The 17023-nt window shown below is 60.6% G+C and overlaps 1 protein-coding gene across 1 annotated transcript in view; it reads left to right on the forward strand.

The window, feature by feature from the left end:
- Positions 1-1674: 1674 nt before the first annotated feature.
- Positions 1675-17023, forward strand: part of FIBCD1 (fibrinogen C domain containing 1) — a 30290-nt gene continuing 14941 nt past the window's right edge. Inside the window, exons 1-4 of the mRNA XM_061156168.1 lie at positions 1675-1746; positions 10891-11370; positions 16018-16177; positions 16589-16725. Coding sequence (XP_061012151.1) covers positions 1675-1746; positions 10891-11370; positions 16018-16177; positions 16589-16725 — 849 coding nt within the window. The remainder of the gene's footprint in view (positions 1747-10890; positions 11371-16017; positions 16178-16588; positions 16726-17023) is intronic.

Here is a 17023-nt window from a genome sequence, read left to right on the forward strand (position 1 = left end):
GGCTGGCAGGTTGGGAACCCACCTTCTGTGGGTGAGTTGACAGTCCACTCGGATGCCAGGGGCAGCAAGTGCCCCCAAACCCCAGCTTTCCGGGGCCCCCACCCCCAGGCAGTCTGCTGCACCCCTGAAGGCCCTGGGGAGAGGGATGAATACGGGGCGACAGACTGGGAGCCGGTGGGAGAGAGACGAAGACGATGCCAGGGAACAGCCTGGCGCGGGCCAAGGCGCCCCGGGAGCCCGAACATAGCTCTGGGGAGAAGCGTGGGGAAGGGAACACAGGAGTCTATTCTAAAGCTGGGGGAGCCGAAGATTGGGGGGGTTGACGCCCCGCAGAGAGGGGCGGGGGGAGGGGCAGTCGGTCAGGATCTCTTGGCGGCCCGGGGGAGGGGGCGGCCGGCCGGGAGTTCGGCGTCGGTCGTGTGGGCGCCTCCCGGTCAGGAGTCACAATAGCAGCTCGTTAACAGCGCAGATTAAGGACTTTTGTCAATTACCTCTGAAGGCTGCACCGGGCGGATTAAATGCTTTTTAAAGTGCTGCTGGTGGGAGGGGGCGACTAAGAAGCCCCCTCCCGGCACAAATCCCTCCTCTCCCGGGCAGAGGAGGAGGCGGGGGCCGAGGCAGCGCTGGGCGCGCCCGGGGAATGCGGGCGATCGGCCGCGTGCGCGGGCAGAGCGCGGAGCGGCTCGCACGCGACACCGCGGGCCGCCTGGGCGAGAATAAGGCGTGGGGCCGGCTCTCCGTACGCGAGCACCGGACTCAGGCCTACCGGCTCTGGCCGAGGAGCCCCCAGGGCCAGCCTCGCGGGTCGGGGTCGGGAGAGGGCGGTTCCTGGTGGCGGGAGACTCTGGGCCTGGGCGCACTTGCCCCGGGACCTGGACCCAGATCTCAGACACCCGCAGGGGGTGCCCTTCAGCCGGCCCCCACCCCCGGGACCCGCCGGGTCTCAGGGTGAGCCCCTGTGCCTTGAGGGGGCCGGGAGGAGCGCGGCACCTCTCCCCGGAGACGCCCGAAGGCCCCTCGGGGGCGCCCCCGGGGCCTGCCCGGCGCCGCGCTCCCCGCGCACGGTGAGTTGGCGCGGGTCCGGCCCGGGAGGAAGTTTGCGAGGAGGCGGCCCCCGGGGTTCTCAAGCCCCTCCGGCCCCGGCGAGGGGAGGGCTGCCCGCGGCTCTTTGCTGTCCTCCCGGGCTGGCCCCGGGGGTCTGGGCCGGCCCGCCTCTTCTCTATTAATTAGCCTTTGGGGAGGTGGAGTTTCCCTATCGCCGTCCGCGGTGTGTGCGTGCGTATCAGAGGGATAGCGGGGGAGCAATAAAAGGCAAAGAGAGTCCAAGACAAAAAAGACACGGAGACTGAGAAGGAGGGGGGGAGGAGGGAGGAGCGCGCAGGGGAGGCGCGGGAGCCGGGAGCGGGGACGGCGCGCAGCGCGAGCGGCGGGCGGGCGGCGGGCGGTCGGCGGCTCTCGCGCTCCCGCTCCCGCTGTCGCCCGCACACACCCGCGCACACGCCGGCACGCACACACACACACACTCGCACACCCGCCCGCTGGCCCGGGCCGTCCCGGTGCGGGGCACCGAGGCGGGAAGCCGGCGAACAGAGCGAGCCCGCGCCCACCTCGGCGCCTTTGCGCTCCGCAGCGGCGCGCCTCGCCCGGCGTCCCCGCCAGCGGTCCTGCCGGAAGATGGTCAACGACCGGTGGAAGACCATGGGCGGCGCTTCCCAACTTGAGGACCGGCCGCGCGACAAGCCGCAGGTACGCGCGGGCCCGGGGCGTGGGGATACGGGGGCCCCGCGCGGTGGGCGAGGCGGTGGCGGCTCCGGCCGGCGGGCTGGGCACCCGGGCTGGAGTTTGGGGCGTACCCCCCGTGAGGCTCCGCAGGCCCGAGTTGGGGCGGGCACCCTCCTTGGCTCCAGAGGAGACACTTGAACTTGGGGTTCGGGCTGCGGATGAGGGCGGCACCCCTGCAGGAGCCCCCTTGCTCCTCCAACGGACTCAGGTGCACGCCTGCGCAGAGAAAGTAAGGGACCCATAGAGTTTACAGTGCCACCAGCCCTTGAGCGCGAGCCTCTGTTTCCTCATCTCTACAATGGGCATCTGAACCATTTACTAAGTATCCCACCCTGGGCACCACCCCGTGCCAGGCGCCTGGCATGCGACCCCCTCCCCCTCATCTCCTCTGAATCCTCACACTGTAGCCAGCCTACCCCCACCCCATCCAGCAGAGGATCAGTAAATATTTGCCTCTTGTAAGAACACTGGGCATTGTGGTTCTCCAGCTTTAGGACAAGGGAAGCAGGATTCAGAGAGAGTTGCTTCTGCCCCAGGCCTTGTGGCTCTGCTGGGATTTGAACCCCCGGTCCTTGGGCTCCAGGTCTGTTCATCCCCCGCTTTGTGCTGCCTCTTCAGGGGGCCGAGGAGGAGGCCCAGGGCTGTGACTGGAAGGGGGGATGAGGACAGAGCTCCAGGGCTGGCCGGAGAGGGGCTGGGGCTGGGAGCCGAGTGGAGGGGCAGCCCCGGGGCCGCCCCAGGCTGGGCTGCCAAGGGACTGGGGCAGGCAGGCGAGATGCGAGGTCTGCTCGCCAAGGAGAGGAAATAATGGAGCTGCCCGTTTTAAATTTCAAATTTCTCCCAGACAGATGTCATTGGGGAAGGAACAGTTCTTGTTTGCAGAGGCAGGAGGGGGGTGGCAGGGGCGGGCCTTGGCGGGCCCCTCACTCTCTCGGGAGCGGGAGCGGCAGCCTGAGCGTTGTCTGGAGCCACATGCCTCCACACTTTGCAGAGCCCTTTCCCAACCGTCTGCACAGCCTCGCGGTCGGCAGCAGCCTGGGTGGGGAGGCAGGGGTGCACGTGCCCTTGTCGCAGGAGGACGGCGGCGCAGAGAAGTCGAGGCATGCACCCGAGTCACACAACATGTTAGTGGGAGAACAAAGTTTCCAAGCCAGGTCTGACGCCACGCCTCTCCCAGCGCCTCCTGGCCCATTCTCCTTTCCTGTGAGCCCCCTTACAGGTACTGACTGCTTGTCATTTGCTAACAAGCAAATGACACCAGACTGCCTGTTTCCAAACGTTTGCTGCCTCATTGTCCCCCAAACACACACACACACACACACACACACACACACACACACACGCTTCACTCAGGGAAACCCTGTATATACTTCAAAACCTACTCAGGTGCCACCTCCTCCAGGAAGCCCTCCCTGATGCCCAGTGGGCTCTGCCTTGATTCCCAGCAGCATTTAGCCTGTGCCACTCAGCTGCCTTTATCTCCCTGCCTTGTTCCCTAGCCTTGATCCCTCCTCTAGCAGGAGCTCCCTTTGGACACATGCTTCTTCTGGGCCCCCATCCTGGGGTCTCCCCCTGGGTCCAGGCTCCTGTCTTTCCATGCAGCTCAGGCTGGGAGCTGAGGGATTTTTGCTGAACTGAACTGCATGAAGCCTGGCCAGGAGGAGCTGGGAGAGCAGCGAGAGCTGATGTGTCTCAAGGGGAGGTGGCTTCTGGGGGATCTATTTGAAATGTGGTTTTAAGGCCTCCTGGGTCAGCCCTGGCCTCTCTGCTGCTTCGTGGGGTATATATTCCAGCTGCCACCAGGCCAGAGCCCAGCTGTCTGCCCCTTGGCATCGGAGGCTGCCATGAGCTTGTGGTCTCAGCGGCCTGGGCCAATATCAAACACCACCTTCTCACTCCACCCCTTTGGTGATCCAACATGTAGACAGGCTGTCCCGTTGCCAGCTCCAGGCTTGTCTGAAGCTTCAGGTAGGAGGCAAGCCCTTTCCTGTGCCCACCGTCAGAAGGGTTCCCTTGGACCTGGCCTTCTTGCATCCATAGTTTCATCTCGACCACTGACATGCTTTGTGTCTGGGTAAGTTACGTCCCCTCTCTGAGTCTGGGCTTTACCATCTGTAAAATGGGAACGGCAGTCACTGCTTCCTCCTCACTTCAAAAGGGCTTAACAAGAGTTGGGTGAAATACTGGTGTGCTTTGCAAATTGTGAAGCGCTCTACACCCTTGAGGAAGGTGGTTCTCAGAGTAGCCTGACCCCTTTGCCAGGCTATCAATGTCCTGATCATCCCTTTGCCCACCAGGGAAAGCAATATGACCACCCAGTTCCCTCCAGAAGGTTCTGAATGAGGTTCTCTAATGAGGCACTTGCTCCAGAAAAGGTGCCAAAGCCACACTGTGAGTGCCGTCTGTGCACATCTGCATATCTTCTTGTTTCTTAGTCAAACCGTTCTGGGAGTTTGGCAGCAGGAATGATCAACCCATTAAACAGATGAGGAAACTGAGGCTGAGAGGAGTTGCAGTCAGGACTTGAACTTGGGTGACCGATGAGCCTTGTTGGGAAGACTAAGGAAAGAGAGGCTGGCTGCCCTGGACTCCGCCCGCTTGGGCGCATTATGTAACTCCCGAGGAGAGGGCTCTGGTACCTGGTGCGTGGTTCCCCAGGGCGCACACCGTACCCACTGCCATTGAAGGGCCTACATCCAAGTGCTGCTGTTTCTGCGGACAGCCTCGGGCCGACTGTGTCCCGGGCCTGTCCGGCCTCAGCTCCTCATTTGCCAGGTGACCTTGGACAAGGTGCCGACTTCATTAGAGCTTCACTTCTCCCCCTGCAAAGCCAAGGGGCTCTCACACCCTTAGGGCAGCAGGTGATGGTGGAATATTTGCCAGGAGTTCGGAGTTGCTCAGATAAAAGGACCTAGAAATAGCCACAGTTCTCCTAATCACCTAGTGTGGGGCAGAAAGTCACCCTGTAACTATCTCCTCTTGTTGCGGGGGGCGGGGGGCGGAGGCGGCTCATTTCTGAGCAGTCCCTGAGTCAAACCACCCCCCAGGGAGGTCAACCTCTGAACCATCCCAGGCAGTGTCTCTTGATATTTTCAAAACTTTGAAAAATATTCCAGACAGGGAATACAAGTCTCATTGGGAAGTTCTTCTTGATGTCTAACCTAAACCCTGCTGCATTTAATTCACTCAGTGGCTATTTATAGAGTCGCTCCCTCCTCTAGGAGAGACAGCTGTAAACCTGTGCCTCGGGAACTTAGAGTCTCTTGGGAGGAACACACTCGCATCATGGGATTATGACAAACCACGATGGGCATTATAAAGAAAACCATGCATGCCTCTGTCCTCATTGCCTGGGCTTTGGGTGGAGGTCACTGTGTCCGGGTTGGATGAGAAGGAGGCTGAAGAGAACAGGGACTGCCAGTCAAGGACTCCTTCCTTCTCCTTCTGTTTCCTGGGCCCCACCCCATGGAGCTCAGCCCCTAGCCCAGTGGTGTGGCTGTGATGAGGAGGCTGGAGGCCAGGAGAGGCTGGGGTGGGAGGGCAGAGATCACTTCCCCAGGGAGGCGGCATTTAAGCTGGACAACATCTGTCAGATCTGTAACGCCAACGTGTGTTGGAAATGACAGAGGGGGTGTCCCAGGTGATGCTAGTGGTAAAGGGCCCGTCTGCCAATGCAGGAGACTTAAGAGATGCAGGTTCGATCCCTGGATGGGGAAGATCCCCTGCAGGAGGGCATGGCAACCCACTCCAGCATTCTTACCTAGAGAATCCCAGACAGAGGAGCCTGGTGGGATACAATCCATAGCGTCGCAAAGAGTCGGACACAAGTGACTTAGCACACACACACAGGCAGCTGGAGAGGACTGGACAGGAGTTGAGGGGAGGGGAGGGGACAATAGCAGAGGCTGGGGGTGGGGAGGGACCTGCTCCCGAGGCCTCTTAGTCCCGGAGTGGTCTGAGCGGAGTGTCCTGGGCTTTTTGCCATCAGGAGGGTCCTGGGCCGCTGGGTGGGCTATGGTTGGTGGGCCTGGGAGGAGGTGGGGAGGCTAACAGGGAGATGGTTGCGGTGATTTTAAAGTAGACGATGGGGCTTGGACCAGGTCAGGGCTGGGGGGGCCATAGGAACAGAGGGGCCCTGGGGATTCGAGGAGGTAAGAGTGGACACAGCCAGGTGCTGGCTGGGGGTGGGGGTGAGGGAGGGGAGCCCAGGGAAGCCCCCGGTTTTGGAGGGGGCTGGTGAGGCTGATACCATCCCTGGGTGGAGGTTTCAGGATGGCTCAGGTTTGAGGTGGAACAAGCCTGGTTTAGGGGTCAGTGGGCTGGAGGTCTGGAGATCTGGGGGTGGGGAGGGTGAGCAAGACCCTCACAAGACACATTAAGATACCTTCCCTCATTGGAAATGGACTCAGAACTGAGTGCTCTCTGGGGAGTGAGGGCTGGCGGCTCGGCTCCTCCGGGAGGGGTGGACGCGGGCAGTTCCCAGACCCTTCTTTTTGTCCCTAGAACACCTCCGGCCACTCTTCTGGGGCCTTCCTGGTGGCCTGAGGCTTCAGACGGCCTTTAGCGTGGGTCATGTTCAGAGGCCCCTGGCAAGACAGGGAGCTCTTCCCCCAGGACTCATAGAGTGAGCCAGCAAGCCCTCTTCCTAAATCTTTGGGACCCCCCCGCCACCAGAATTTTGAGCAGAACAACCACCTCCTCTTTTTAAGGGGTCTCTGGGATCTTCCTTCTGCCAGGGCCAGAGCATCAGAGCCCAGCCCAGGTCAGGCACTGTTTGCCTGGCTGGGGAGCAGATGTGTGTTCCTGGGGAGAGAGGAGGAAGACGCCCCCAGGGCCTTTGGGCTGGGCAGGGGCTGGGCTGCTCCACTTGCGACGATGTGTGAGCCCAGGTGCAGCTCTGAGTCTCTGCCAGGCTCAGACCACACCGCCGCACCTCGGTTTTCCCAACGCAGACCCACACAATGTGTTTCTGGGGCTGGGGTGCTCCTAGGAGGTGGGAGGCTGGGAGCGGCTTGCACCTGGATCTCACCTTGCCTGGCCTCCCCCTGGGGGAGATTTTCTTCTTCCTATCCTGGTATAAGGAGTGTAGTCTCAGCCTACTCATGGGACCACGACCCAGCTCCTTTAAAAAAACGGAAAGAGACTTCTCTGGTGGCCCGGTGGTGGCCCCCTGCACACTCCCAATGCAGGGGGCACAGTTTCGATCCCTGGTTGGGGAACTAAGATCTCACATACTGCACAGTATGGCCTTAAAAAAAAAAACAAGGAAGAAGTGGGGTGCGGTGCAGGCAGAGCACTGTAGCCGTGAGCCCTTTCTTCCAGAGCCCTCTTAGCCTCAGCCAGACCCCGTGGCCATCCCTGAAGGCTGGAGACTCAGAGGAGGCAGTTGGGACGCACACCGCCCCTCTAATGAGGCAGCTCCGGGGCTTTCTCCTCCCACCTCCCCTGGCATGAGCCCACTGTGTCCTCCCCTGGCTGGGGTGTCCTGGCCCGCCTTGGACCGCGGGCCAGCACTAGGAGTCATGCAGGGGATGAAGCCACATCCCCCCAGCCGGGAGCTTGCACAGGGGTTTAGCACCAGCAGCAGGTCTCAGACCCTGGGGTTCCTCGGATGCCCCCCAAGCCCCGCCTGGGATGCCTTCCCAATCTACAGGCTCCTTGCGCCTGGGAGGTGGGGACCCCAAGTATGCATCACTCTGCCCTGGCCAAGGGCTGATGAGTTAAACACCAGCCCCCCACACGCTCTACTGGGCTGCTCGCACCTGAAGCCCCCCTTATGGTCTCAGATAGATTTCTTTGCAAGGCACGTAAACTGCAGCCTATAAAAGCGAATAGCACTTCATGTTTAAGGTGATCTCTGAAGACTGATTCTCCTCTGCTGAGTGGCCGGTTTCATCTCCAGGCTCTGGCGTCCCCCTGCCCCTGGGGGGACCCCCTGCAACCTTCTCCAGCTCCCCCCGCTCCTCTGTGCCCTTGGCCTTCCCACCAGGGACCAAGGGCCTGGGTGGAAGCAGATGCCCAAGAGGACTGTGGTCCTGGGGACACACCCGGGGGACGTGGCTGGCCGCTCTGCCTCCCCAGCTGGGGACCTTAACGCTTTCCTGTGGAGGACGTCGCTCAGAGCGGCTCGGGGCAAGGTGTCTCGTGACGGAGTCTGGGAGGGGACTGACAGGGACTGAATGACACTCCCTGGATGACTCACTGGCTGACACAGGGCTTTGTCTCAAACCCCGGCCAGGCTTCCCACAAGGCAGGACTGCGGTCGGATGGCTCAGCAACAGCCGCACAAACGGGCAATGGGTTTGAACCCAGTCACCCGGGCCTGGGTTCAAATGCTCCTGTCACCTCAGGCAAGGCTCTTCTCTCTTTGAGCCTCAGTTTTCCCATCTGCAAAATGTAACCAACCACAACAAGGGGATGTTTGGAGGTTTCAGTGGTGGGAAAACAGCATAAACTCAAGTAATAGCGGTGACAATGTGATGCCCGCCCCCGTGGATCCTGCTGCCTCGTGGCAGGGTTGGGGCAGCCTGGAGGCAGCCTTCATTCTGTGCCAGGCCTTCCTGGGTGGGCACAGGGCTCAGTGTGGAGGTCATGATCCTCTGCCCTGCCAATCACCATGGGTCCCAGGGCCTTCACCTCCTCCCACGCCTCCAAGGTCATGGAGAAATGTCCTAGCCCGTCTGCCCTGTCCTCCATCCATCCAACAACCAGTTGCTCTATGCCTTTTGGGGGAGGGTGGGACTCACGGTTTAGAGCAGGTCTCCTAGACCTGGGCTCTGCCGGCTCCAGAATTCTAGCTTCCCTTGTATCCACAGCTTTCATCATCTCCAAGGGGATCCATGCCCCCAAAGAGGGTAAGAGTCATAGTCCATGGGACACAAGCTCCCTACGGGCAAGGCTGGCATGACTGTCCACTGCTACCCCTCAGGGACTGGCTTGGACCCTGGCTCGGGGGGAACACCAGGTAATACTGAATGGATGTTTGAGTGAATGAATGCAGTCAAGGGTGATGACTGTATTTGTTAGGGCCACCGTGGGGGCAGCAAGGGCTGTGGGAACACTGAGGAGGAGCCTCACCCAAACTGGGAGGAGGGCTGAGGAAACAGTCCAGAAAGGCTTCCTGGAGGAAGTGACATCTACCTGAGCCCTGAAGAAAGAGAGTTTAGCTATGGAAGAGAAGCAGGGGAGGCTGATGCCTCGGGCCCAGGGAGCAGCCTGTGTAGAGCTGGCGGAGGGGAGCTGGCATGTTCAGGTCTGGCTGGGGTAAATCGTGCCACTGTGTGGAGTCCCAGCATGTCTGAGCAGGTGTGGGGAGAGGTGGGGTAGAATGTTGAGTCCCATCACTGCAGGGACAGGCTAAGGAACCCTCTCCCTCATCTCTCCAACAACACAGACCCCTGACCCCCATCTCCTCTGGTGCCAAATAGGAGATTCAGGGGTTACGTGTAGAATTTGAATTTAGGGAAAGTAGCTATTTGTTCTGCCATATTTTCTCATAGAAAAACACAGTATATAAGAGGCTATTTTTTTTTAAATTTGGCTGCACCTTGCTGCACATGGGATCTTAGTTCCGTGACCAGAGATCAAACCTGCGCCCCCTGCAGCGGAAGCATGCAGTCCTAACCAGTGAACCACCAGGGATGTCCCTAGAGGCTATTTTATGTATCACCAAGAAAGAAAATTGTCAATCACAATTGTAAGATCCTCCCAAATGTCAGAGACGTTGAGATATGGAGACCGAAAAAAAAAACACAAAAAAACCAGGGAAGGGACATTCTAGCATCAATGACACAGAAATAGCACTTTAGGTGGAAAATAAAAAACCCGACACCTCCAGATGCTCTATGCACATTGATCATGAGATAATAAAAGCCGCTAATATTTATTGCACAAACACAGCGTGCCAGGCATGGCTCCAAGTGCTTTAATATACTAACTCATTTAAAGATGCCCCTTGGATTCAGAAAGTTGAAAACGTGGGGAAAATTCAGCGCTTGGACATGCCTGGCCCTGGGAGGAGGTGGAGGTGGGGGGGCCCAGTCTGAGCCCAGCTTCTCATCGGCGGGGTGACTGTGGGCAAGCCCCTGGCCTTCTCTGGGCCTCAGGTCCCCGTGTGTCAAAGGCTGAGTGATCGCTCTGCAGGCTTCCCTTGGGCCATGAGGGATGCAGGCCAGTGAGTCTGGATTTGTGCTCCATCACGGTGCCTCCTTTAATTACAAGCTGCGCTGGGTCCAAGGGGTGGGGGGTGGGGGGGTGCTTTGTGAAGAGGGGGAGGAAGGCAGGGGAGGCAGGAGAGGAAAGGAGGGCGGGGAGGTGCTCAGGAGGCCACCCCCGGCCTGGGGACTCATGGCAGCTTCATGGGCCTGCGGTGGCTTCAGGACGCGGGGTGTGGGTGCTCTGGGTTGAAAAGACCTTCAGTGACAGCAGCCCATGACCCCAAGGCATCCATTCCGCTGAGACAGCGCGATGATTTGTAGCATCGCTGTGTCACCATCGCAGCTGTCCCTTCCCGAGTCTGCATGGTGTCGGGCGCCTGCCTATGCGGTGGGCGTGTCATCATTGCCCCCATTTAACAGATGAGGACACCGAGGCTCAGGGAGGTGAAGACCCTCACTCAAGGTCACCCTGCAGGAAATGACAGCTTGGGGACCCGAGCCCGGCCTCTCTGGCTGCAGAGTGGGAGTCCACCTCCCGCTCGCCCTTACTAGACCCAGGAGGGCTCCACGTGGGGCGATGTGCCCGCCTGGGGCAGGGGCAGTCAGGGAGAAGGGACTGTCCCTCCATCTCCTGGCTCTCTGCCCTGGTTCCTCTTGTCACCGTCCCCATCCGTCTCCCTGCCTCTCTTGCTGTCTTGAGCTTGCCGTCTTTGGTGGCGGCGGGTGGGGGCCTGTTTCTCTGTCTCCCCTCCGGGGCTGTTTCTCTGCAACTCCCCTCCCACGTCCCCCAGAAGGGGACCCTGTGAGGCTCGTCCAGGCTTCACAAAGGCCAGAGGGCCCCCATCCGAGGGCTGAAGCCGGAGGCCCGGGTCTGCCCCTGACGTTGTTCCTTCTCTCTCCTCGTCTGTCCCTCTGTCCGTCTCTGCGTCCATGTGCCTGGGCTGGCCCGCAGCGGCCGGGCTGCGGCTACGTGCTGGGTACCGTGCTGCTGTCCCTCGCGGTGCTGCTCGCCGTGGCGGTCACCGGCGCCGTGCTGCTCCTGAACCACGCCCACGTGCCTGGCACGGCGCCCCCGCCCGTCGTCAGCACCGGGCCGGCCGGGGCCAACAGCGCCCTGGTCACCGTGGACAGGGCCGACAGCTCACGCCTCAGCATCCTCATTGACCCGCGGTGCCCTGACCTCGCCGACGGCTTCGCCCGCCTGGAGGGCGCCCAGGCCTCTGTGCTGCAGGCGCTGAGCCAGCGCCAGGCCGAGCCGCGGCTGCCGGGCGAGCAGGAGCAGGAGCTGCTGGACACGCTGGCGGACCAGCTCCCTCGGCTGCTGGCCCGGGCCTCGGAGCTGCAGGCCGAGTGCGCCGGGCTGCGGAAGGGACACGGCGCCCTGGGCCAGGAGCTCAGCGCCCTGCAGAGTGAGCAGGGCCGCCTCATCCAGGTAAGGGCGGGGGTCTGCGCCTCCCTTGGGGTCTGGGCAGGGGTGGGTGGGGCGGCTGTCACTGCCTGCTGGCCCTGCTGAGTGCCTGGTGCCCACAGCGCCCCTCCGTCCCCAAGTGCCCCAGGGCCAGGGGCTGTTGCGATTCCCATCTACGGACAAGCAGATGAGGCTCAGAGAGGTGAGAGTCTCACCCAAGGTCACACAGCTGGTGACATGGGTGTTAGTGTAGCCTCCATGGCATGCAGTAGTCCATCCATCAGTCAAATCCATCCATTGAGTCAAATCCAGGCCTGGAAGGGCTTCCCAGTGCCCCTGGGCAGGTGGACACAGGAGAGGCAGGACATGGCCTCCATCAGGCTAATAGAAGATCTGGGTGAAGGGTTTCTAACACTGGCCATGCCTGCAGCACCAGCAAGAATTTTCCCCCTTGTAGAATCAGGGCTCAGGATCAGCTCACTGACCCTCTGCTGTTTTCCAGAAGGGAAAACTAAGGCCCAGAGGGGGTCAGTGATTTGTCCGGGATACAGTAGCAAGTCTCCCCAGGTGGTGCTAGTGGTAAAGAACCCACCTGCCAATGCAGGAGATATAAGAGACACAGGTTTGGTCCCTGGGTCGGGACGATCCCCTGGAGGAGGGCGTGGCAACTTATGCCAGTATTCTTGCCTGGAGAATCCCCTGGACAGAGAAGCCTGGCGGGCTACAGTCCACAGCATCACAAAGAGTCAGACAGGACTGAAGCAACTCAGCACACGCACATGCACAGTGGCCAGGTCAGGCCTGGCATCCGGCCTCTGGAGCACTGCCCAGCCGCCAGCCTTCACCCTGTCTGCTGCCCACCCCCCACCCCCATGACTTAGGTCCTTAGGGACTGAGACGCGAGCCCCACTTCTGCCACGGGTCCAGCCCCTTCCAGACACATGAAATGACCAGGCATTTGGTCACTCACCAGCTCAAAAGTGATGGGCCTTTTCCCTCCCCCGAAGGCTGCAGCTGGAGAAATTACAGTCCTCGTCATCCTGTCTGGGTGACTGATGGGGAGGCGGCCTCCCCATCCTGGGGGGGTGTTCAGCTGCCCTCCTGCTGCCCCTCCATCTGCAGCGTCCCCGCCCCTCATCCTCAGGGCTCGGGGAGACCTCCAGACTTTCTGGGGCATCTGGGCGCCTCACTCTGCTCTCCCCGTGGCTCAGCCCTGGACAGCCTGGCCCGCCCGCAAACGCTCACCTTCAGGGCAGGGGCGGAGGACTGGGTGGGAGCTCAGGGCCTCCCACCCGCTCACCTGCACGGAGGCCTGGAGCCGTCCCCAGAAGACTAATGGCTCTTCTGGGGCCCAGCACTGCCTCGGCTCACCTGATATATTCACTTCTCACAAGAATGTTTAATTTGACTCATTTCCCACAGAATCAAGGTGATTTCAGAGACCATGTGTCTTGCAGAGCCGTGTTGCCATAGCTCCTAGTTCCCCTTCTACGAGCTTCCCAGACCCTCCGCTGTCAGCCCGAGACCTGGGCTTCTCAGAGCAATGCCCACGGCACTCCCTGTCGGAGTGACCAGAGCTGCTTGTTAAAAGGCATGTCCCTGGACCTCACCCCCAAACCCCCGGGTCCCAGCAGGTCAACAAGCACCTGGCTGACTCCTGTGCACTGATGTACAGATGTCTAAGACCCACTGGCCCGGGAGCGGCAGAGCTGAGTGTTCCTGCCCTCACGGTTTGAGTCAGTAGAGTCAAGGCTTCACCGAGGACCAGCTGTGCATCCCTGAGCACCTCCGGTGCCCTCCCGGAGCGGAGCACTGCCCTCCTCACCGGTGACATGGGGCTAGCACGGTCCATGCCCAGTAGGATGCTGGCGCTCATAGATGTACTGGTCTCGGCGGGCGTGTGGCACGTGAGAGATGCTGTCTACACATCCCCACTTCTTTTATGATGACGGTAGAAACTTTGTAAACTGAAGTTGCAGCCCATGGGCAGCCACCACTGAAAATCTTTTTTTCGGTCCACACTGTGTGTAATAAGCACTTTGCAGTACAGTAGCCCCGGGAGATGGTGAAGTGAAAGTGAAAGTCGCTCAGTCGTGTCTGACTCTTTGCAACCCCATGGACCATACAGTCTATGGACTTCTCCAGGCCAAAATACTGGAGTGGGTAGCCTCTCCCTTCTTCAGGGGATCTTCCCAACCCAGGGATCGAACCCAGGTCTCCCGCATTGCAGGCAGGTTCTTTACCAGCTGAGCCAGAAGGGAAGCCCAGGAGGTGGAGGGAATCATTACCCCCATTCTACGGAGTGGCAGACTGAGGCTCAGTGTGGCAAAGCGCCTTGTTTAAGCTCCAACAACTGAGAAGTGCTGGAAGCAGCATCTCCGATTTCACTGCCTCTGAAAGTCGCCAAGTCCTCTTGAGTGCAGCTGTGCGGCTCAGCAAGCAGGGACTGACTTTCCCCATTAATTCGGGGCATGTTTTTATGTACATTTTCCACTTTAATCATTTGCTGATTTAAACTGAGGTCTTCCTTGCCCGTTAGCAAGAGCTGGCCATGCCTGAGTTTCTCGAGTGTGTCTGCCTTGTCACAGAAGGATGGGCAGTACAGATTCGACTGAACCAATGGGCTTAGTGATCTTTCCTGCTCACATCCCACAGGGCCGCCCCCTGCCCCTGCTCCCTGGGGCTGCCTGCATCCCGCTGCAGAACTCCTCCAATGGGGCTTGTCTCCAGGACACTGCAATAAGACCCCAGGAGAAAGCTGCCACCCTGCCTCAATGCTCTCTCCACCCGTCTGGGTGCCTCTTCCCCGGGCCTGAGCCCCCACTGAATCACCTGCTCAGCAGAGGGGAAACTGACAAGGAAACTAAAAGCTTTGTCGGGCCCCTGCTCCCGGACAAGCCGAGAATCATATTTTGTGAACTGCTGGCACTGTATATTTCTATTTCCCTTCCTCGAACGAGCTATTATCTGGCCAGTGACAGATTCGGTGTGTAAAGAAAGACCCAGCAAGCTGCATGCTCACTGGCTGGCTGCAGTCTGCCTGTGACCCTGCCTCCCTCCTCCTGGAGCCCTGGGGTGGGGAGGTGACAGACCACAGACCCCTCAGGCAGCAGGCACAACCGAGAGACCCCAGGTGGAACAGAGCCGCACTAACTGAGCCCCAAACCTCTGGACCGTGATCACAGTGGGAATGGTACAAATCGAGAAAGCAGACTGAACACATGCTGTCGAGAACCTTCCCCCTCCCTAGAAAACAGGGCCCACCGTGGTGGTTCTCGGGGAGGAGAATAACGCGAAAGGGGTTTGGTTACCCTTCCAGGGTTATTTGAAAGTGACTGGAGGAGGGGCCTGAGCGAAAACCCAGAATCAACACCAGAGCCTGGGTCCAAATCATGGTGCGGCCTGCCCCCACCTTAGGCTCCCTGCACGATGGCGCAGTCCTGGGTTCCCTTCCTGCCAGTCAGTCCACGCGGGTCATGGCCTGAGTGTGTCCTCCACAGGGACCTCCCCTTCTGGGCCTGTTTCCCTGTCTGTAACAAGGGGACAACACCTCAAGCCCTTCCACCTGGCTGTGCTATGGGGTCAGGTGAAGGGATGGACATCAGAGATCCCTGGAAAGTCAAAGCTGGGTTCTCATGGGGATGCATGGGGGGTGGTTCAGGCCTCCAGGGTCCCACCTGTGGAGTTCAGACCCAGCACCCCTGCTTTATAGCCTTGCTGGGCAATGAGAAGAGATGTTGGGTGAAGGTGTTTTGTAATCTGGAAGGTGCCTCATGAATTCCCATACTGAGGCAGGCATCCAGGTGCTGAGTGCTGAGTCCCTGCTGGGGGCCGCACGCTGTGACTGATCCCCAAGGCACCTGGTCCAGGGAGGCTAGGTTAGCCCTGTCTCAAGGCTGGGTTAATCACTCACCTGCAGCCGTGTAACTGGCAAGTGGGTGAGTTGGGGTTTGAACAGTGGGGTCTCTTTTAGTCAGCTCAACGGGGCTGAAGGCACAGAAATGGATGAAGGACAGGGCCTGCGGGCAGCAGCGGCACAGGGGTCTCCTCCCACCTGGGCCCCCGTCCTTTGCGCACCGGGGCTAAGACTGCCGTGGGTGGCGGCCAGAGTAAGTCAGGAGCTCGCACCAGGAGCATGCCTCCGCCTTGTGTGTGCACCAGAGCCATTGCCACCCCGGTGCTCCACTCACTCAGGGCTCAGTCCCCCCGGAGCTCCACCCACCCGGAGCTCCACCCACCTAACGATCCACCCACCCGGAGCTCCACCTACCTGGAGCTCCACCCACCCGGAGATCCACCCACCCGGAGCTCCACCCACTGAGTGCTCCACTCACCTGGAACTCCACCCACCCAGTGACCCCACCCCCCTGGAACTCCACCCACCCGGAGCTCCGCCCACCCAGAGCGCCACCCACCCAACGATCCACCCACCAGGAGCTCCACCCACACAGTGCCCACCCACCTGGAATTCCACCCACCCAGTGACCCCACTCCCCGTGGAACTCCACCCACCGAGCGCTCCACTCACTAGGAGCTCCACCCACCGAGTGCTCCACCCACCCAGAGCTCCACCCACCAGAAGCTCCACCCACCTGGAGCTCCACCCACCGAGTGCTCCACTCACCAGGAGCTCCACCCACCCAGAGCTCCACCCACCTCTGTGCCCTACAGCTTCTCTCTGAGAGCCAAGGCCACATGGCTCACCTGGTGAACTCGGTCAGTGATGTCCTGGACGCCCTGCAGAGGGACCGGGCACTGGGCCGACCCCATGTCAAGGCTGACCTTCAGAGGGCACCTGCCAGGGGATCGCGGCCCCGCGGCTGCGCCAATGGTGAGTGGGGTGGGGGCTGCCCTCCTTGGATGACCTGGGTGCCCAGGTTCATCCCCACAACGTCCCCCACCTGCCCCACTGACGAGACTATACTGCGTCTGTGTGCCGAGGACTTCCTGCTGCTGGGCAGCACTGAGCACCCTACCTATACCCTCCTGTGGACCCCTCTCCCAGCCGGATGAGGTGGAGCTCACTGCACCCATTTTCCAGATGAGGAAAGTGAGCCTCAGAGAGGGTGCTCACTCACCACATCCACCCAGGGAGAGGCAGAGTCACAGCCTGCCCCCAAGGCCAGTGCTCTGGAGCCCACTTGACCCTGCTGGACAGACAAGTCAGAGACCCAGGGACACAGGAGGCTGGGGAGGAACGTGGGTGCGGGGCCCAGTGCCCTGATGGCCTTCCCTGTCTCAGGCTCTCGGCCACGTGACTGTCTGGACGTCCTCCTGAGCGGACAGCAGGAGGACGGCGTTTACTCCGTCTTCCCCACACACGACCCCGCTGGCTTCCAGGTCTACTGTGACATGCGCACAGACGGAGGCGGCTGGACGGTGAGTCTCCCTGGGTGTGCGGCCGGCTGGGCCCGGCCCCGCCTCCTCTGGGCCCTGCAGATGTCTGAGCAGATCCTGGGGTGACCCAGGAGGCTGTGCACGTAAACCAGGGGTGCTTTTCCTGGCCCTGCCCAGAGGCTCGCCAGCCCTCACAAACCTGCCCGTAATCTCACCAAAGCCTGCACAGGGCAAGTGCAGGGTGTGTGCTGACACGTGGGGGCCACTTGGGGGCAGGTGTCAGATCCCGATGTCTGAGTGGAGCCGCCTTAGACTCCCTGCGCCTGCGGCCCCCACCCCC

Source organism: Dama dama, chromosome 11, assembly GCF_033118175.1.
Source record: "Dama dama isolate Ldn47 chromosome 11, ASM3311817v1, whole genome shotgun sequence".
In the NCBI taxonomy this organism is placed as follows: Eukaryota; Metazoa; Chordata; class Mammalia; order Artiodactyla; family Cervidae; genus Dama; species Dama dama.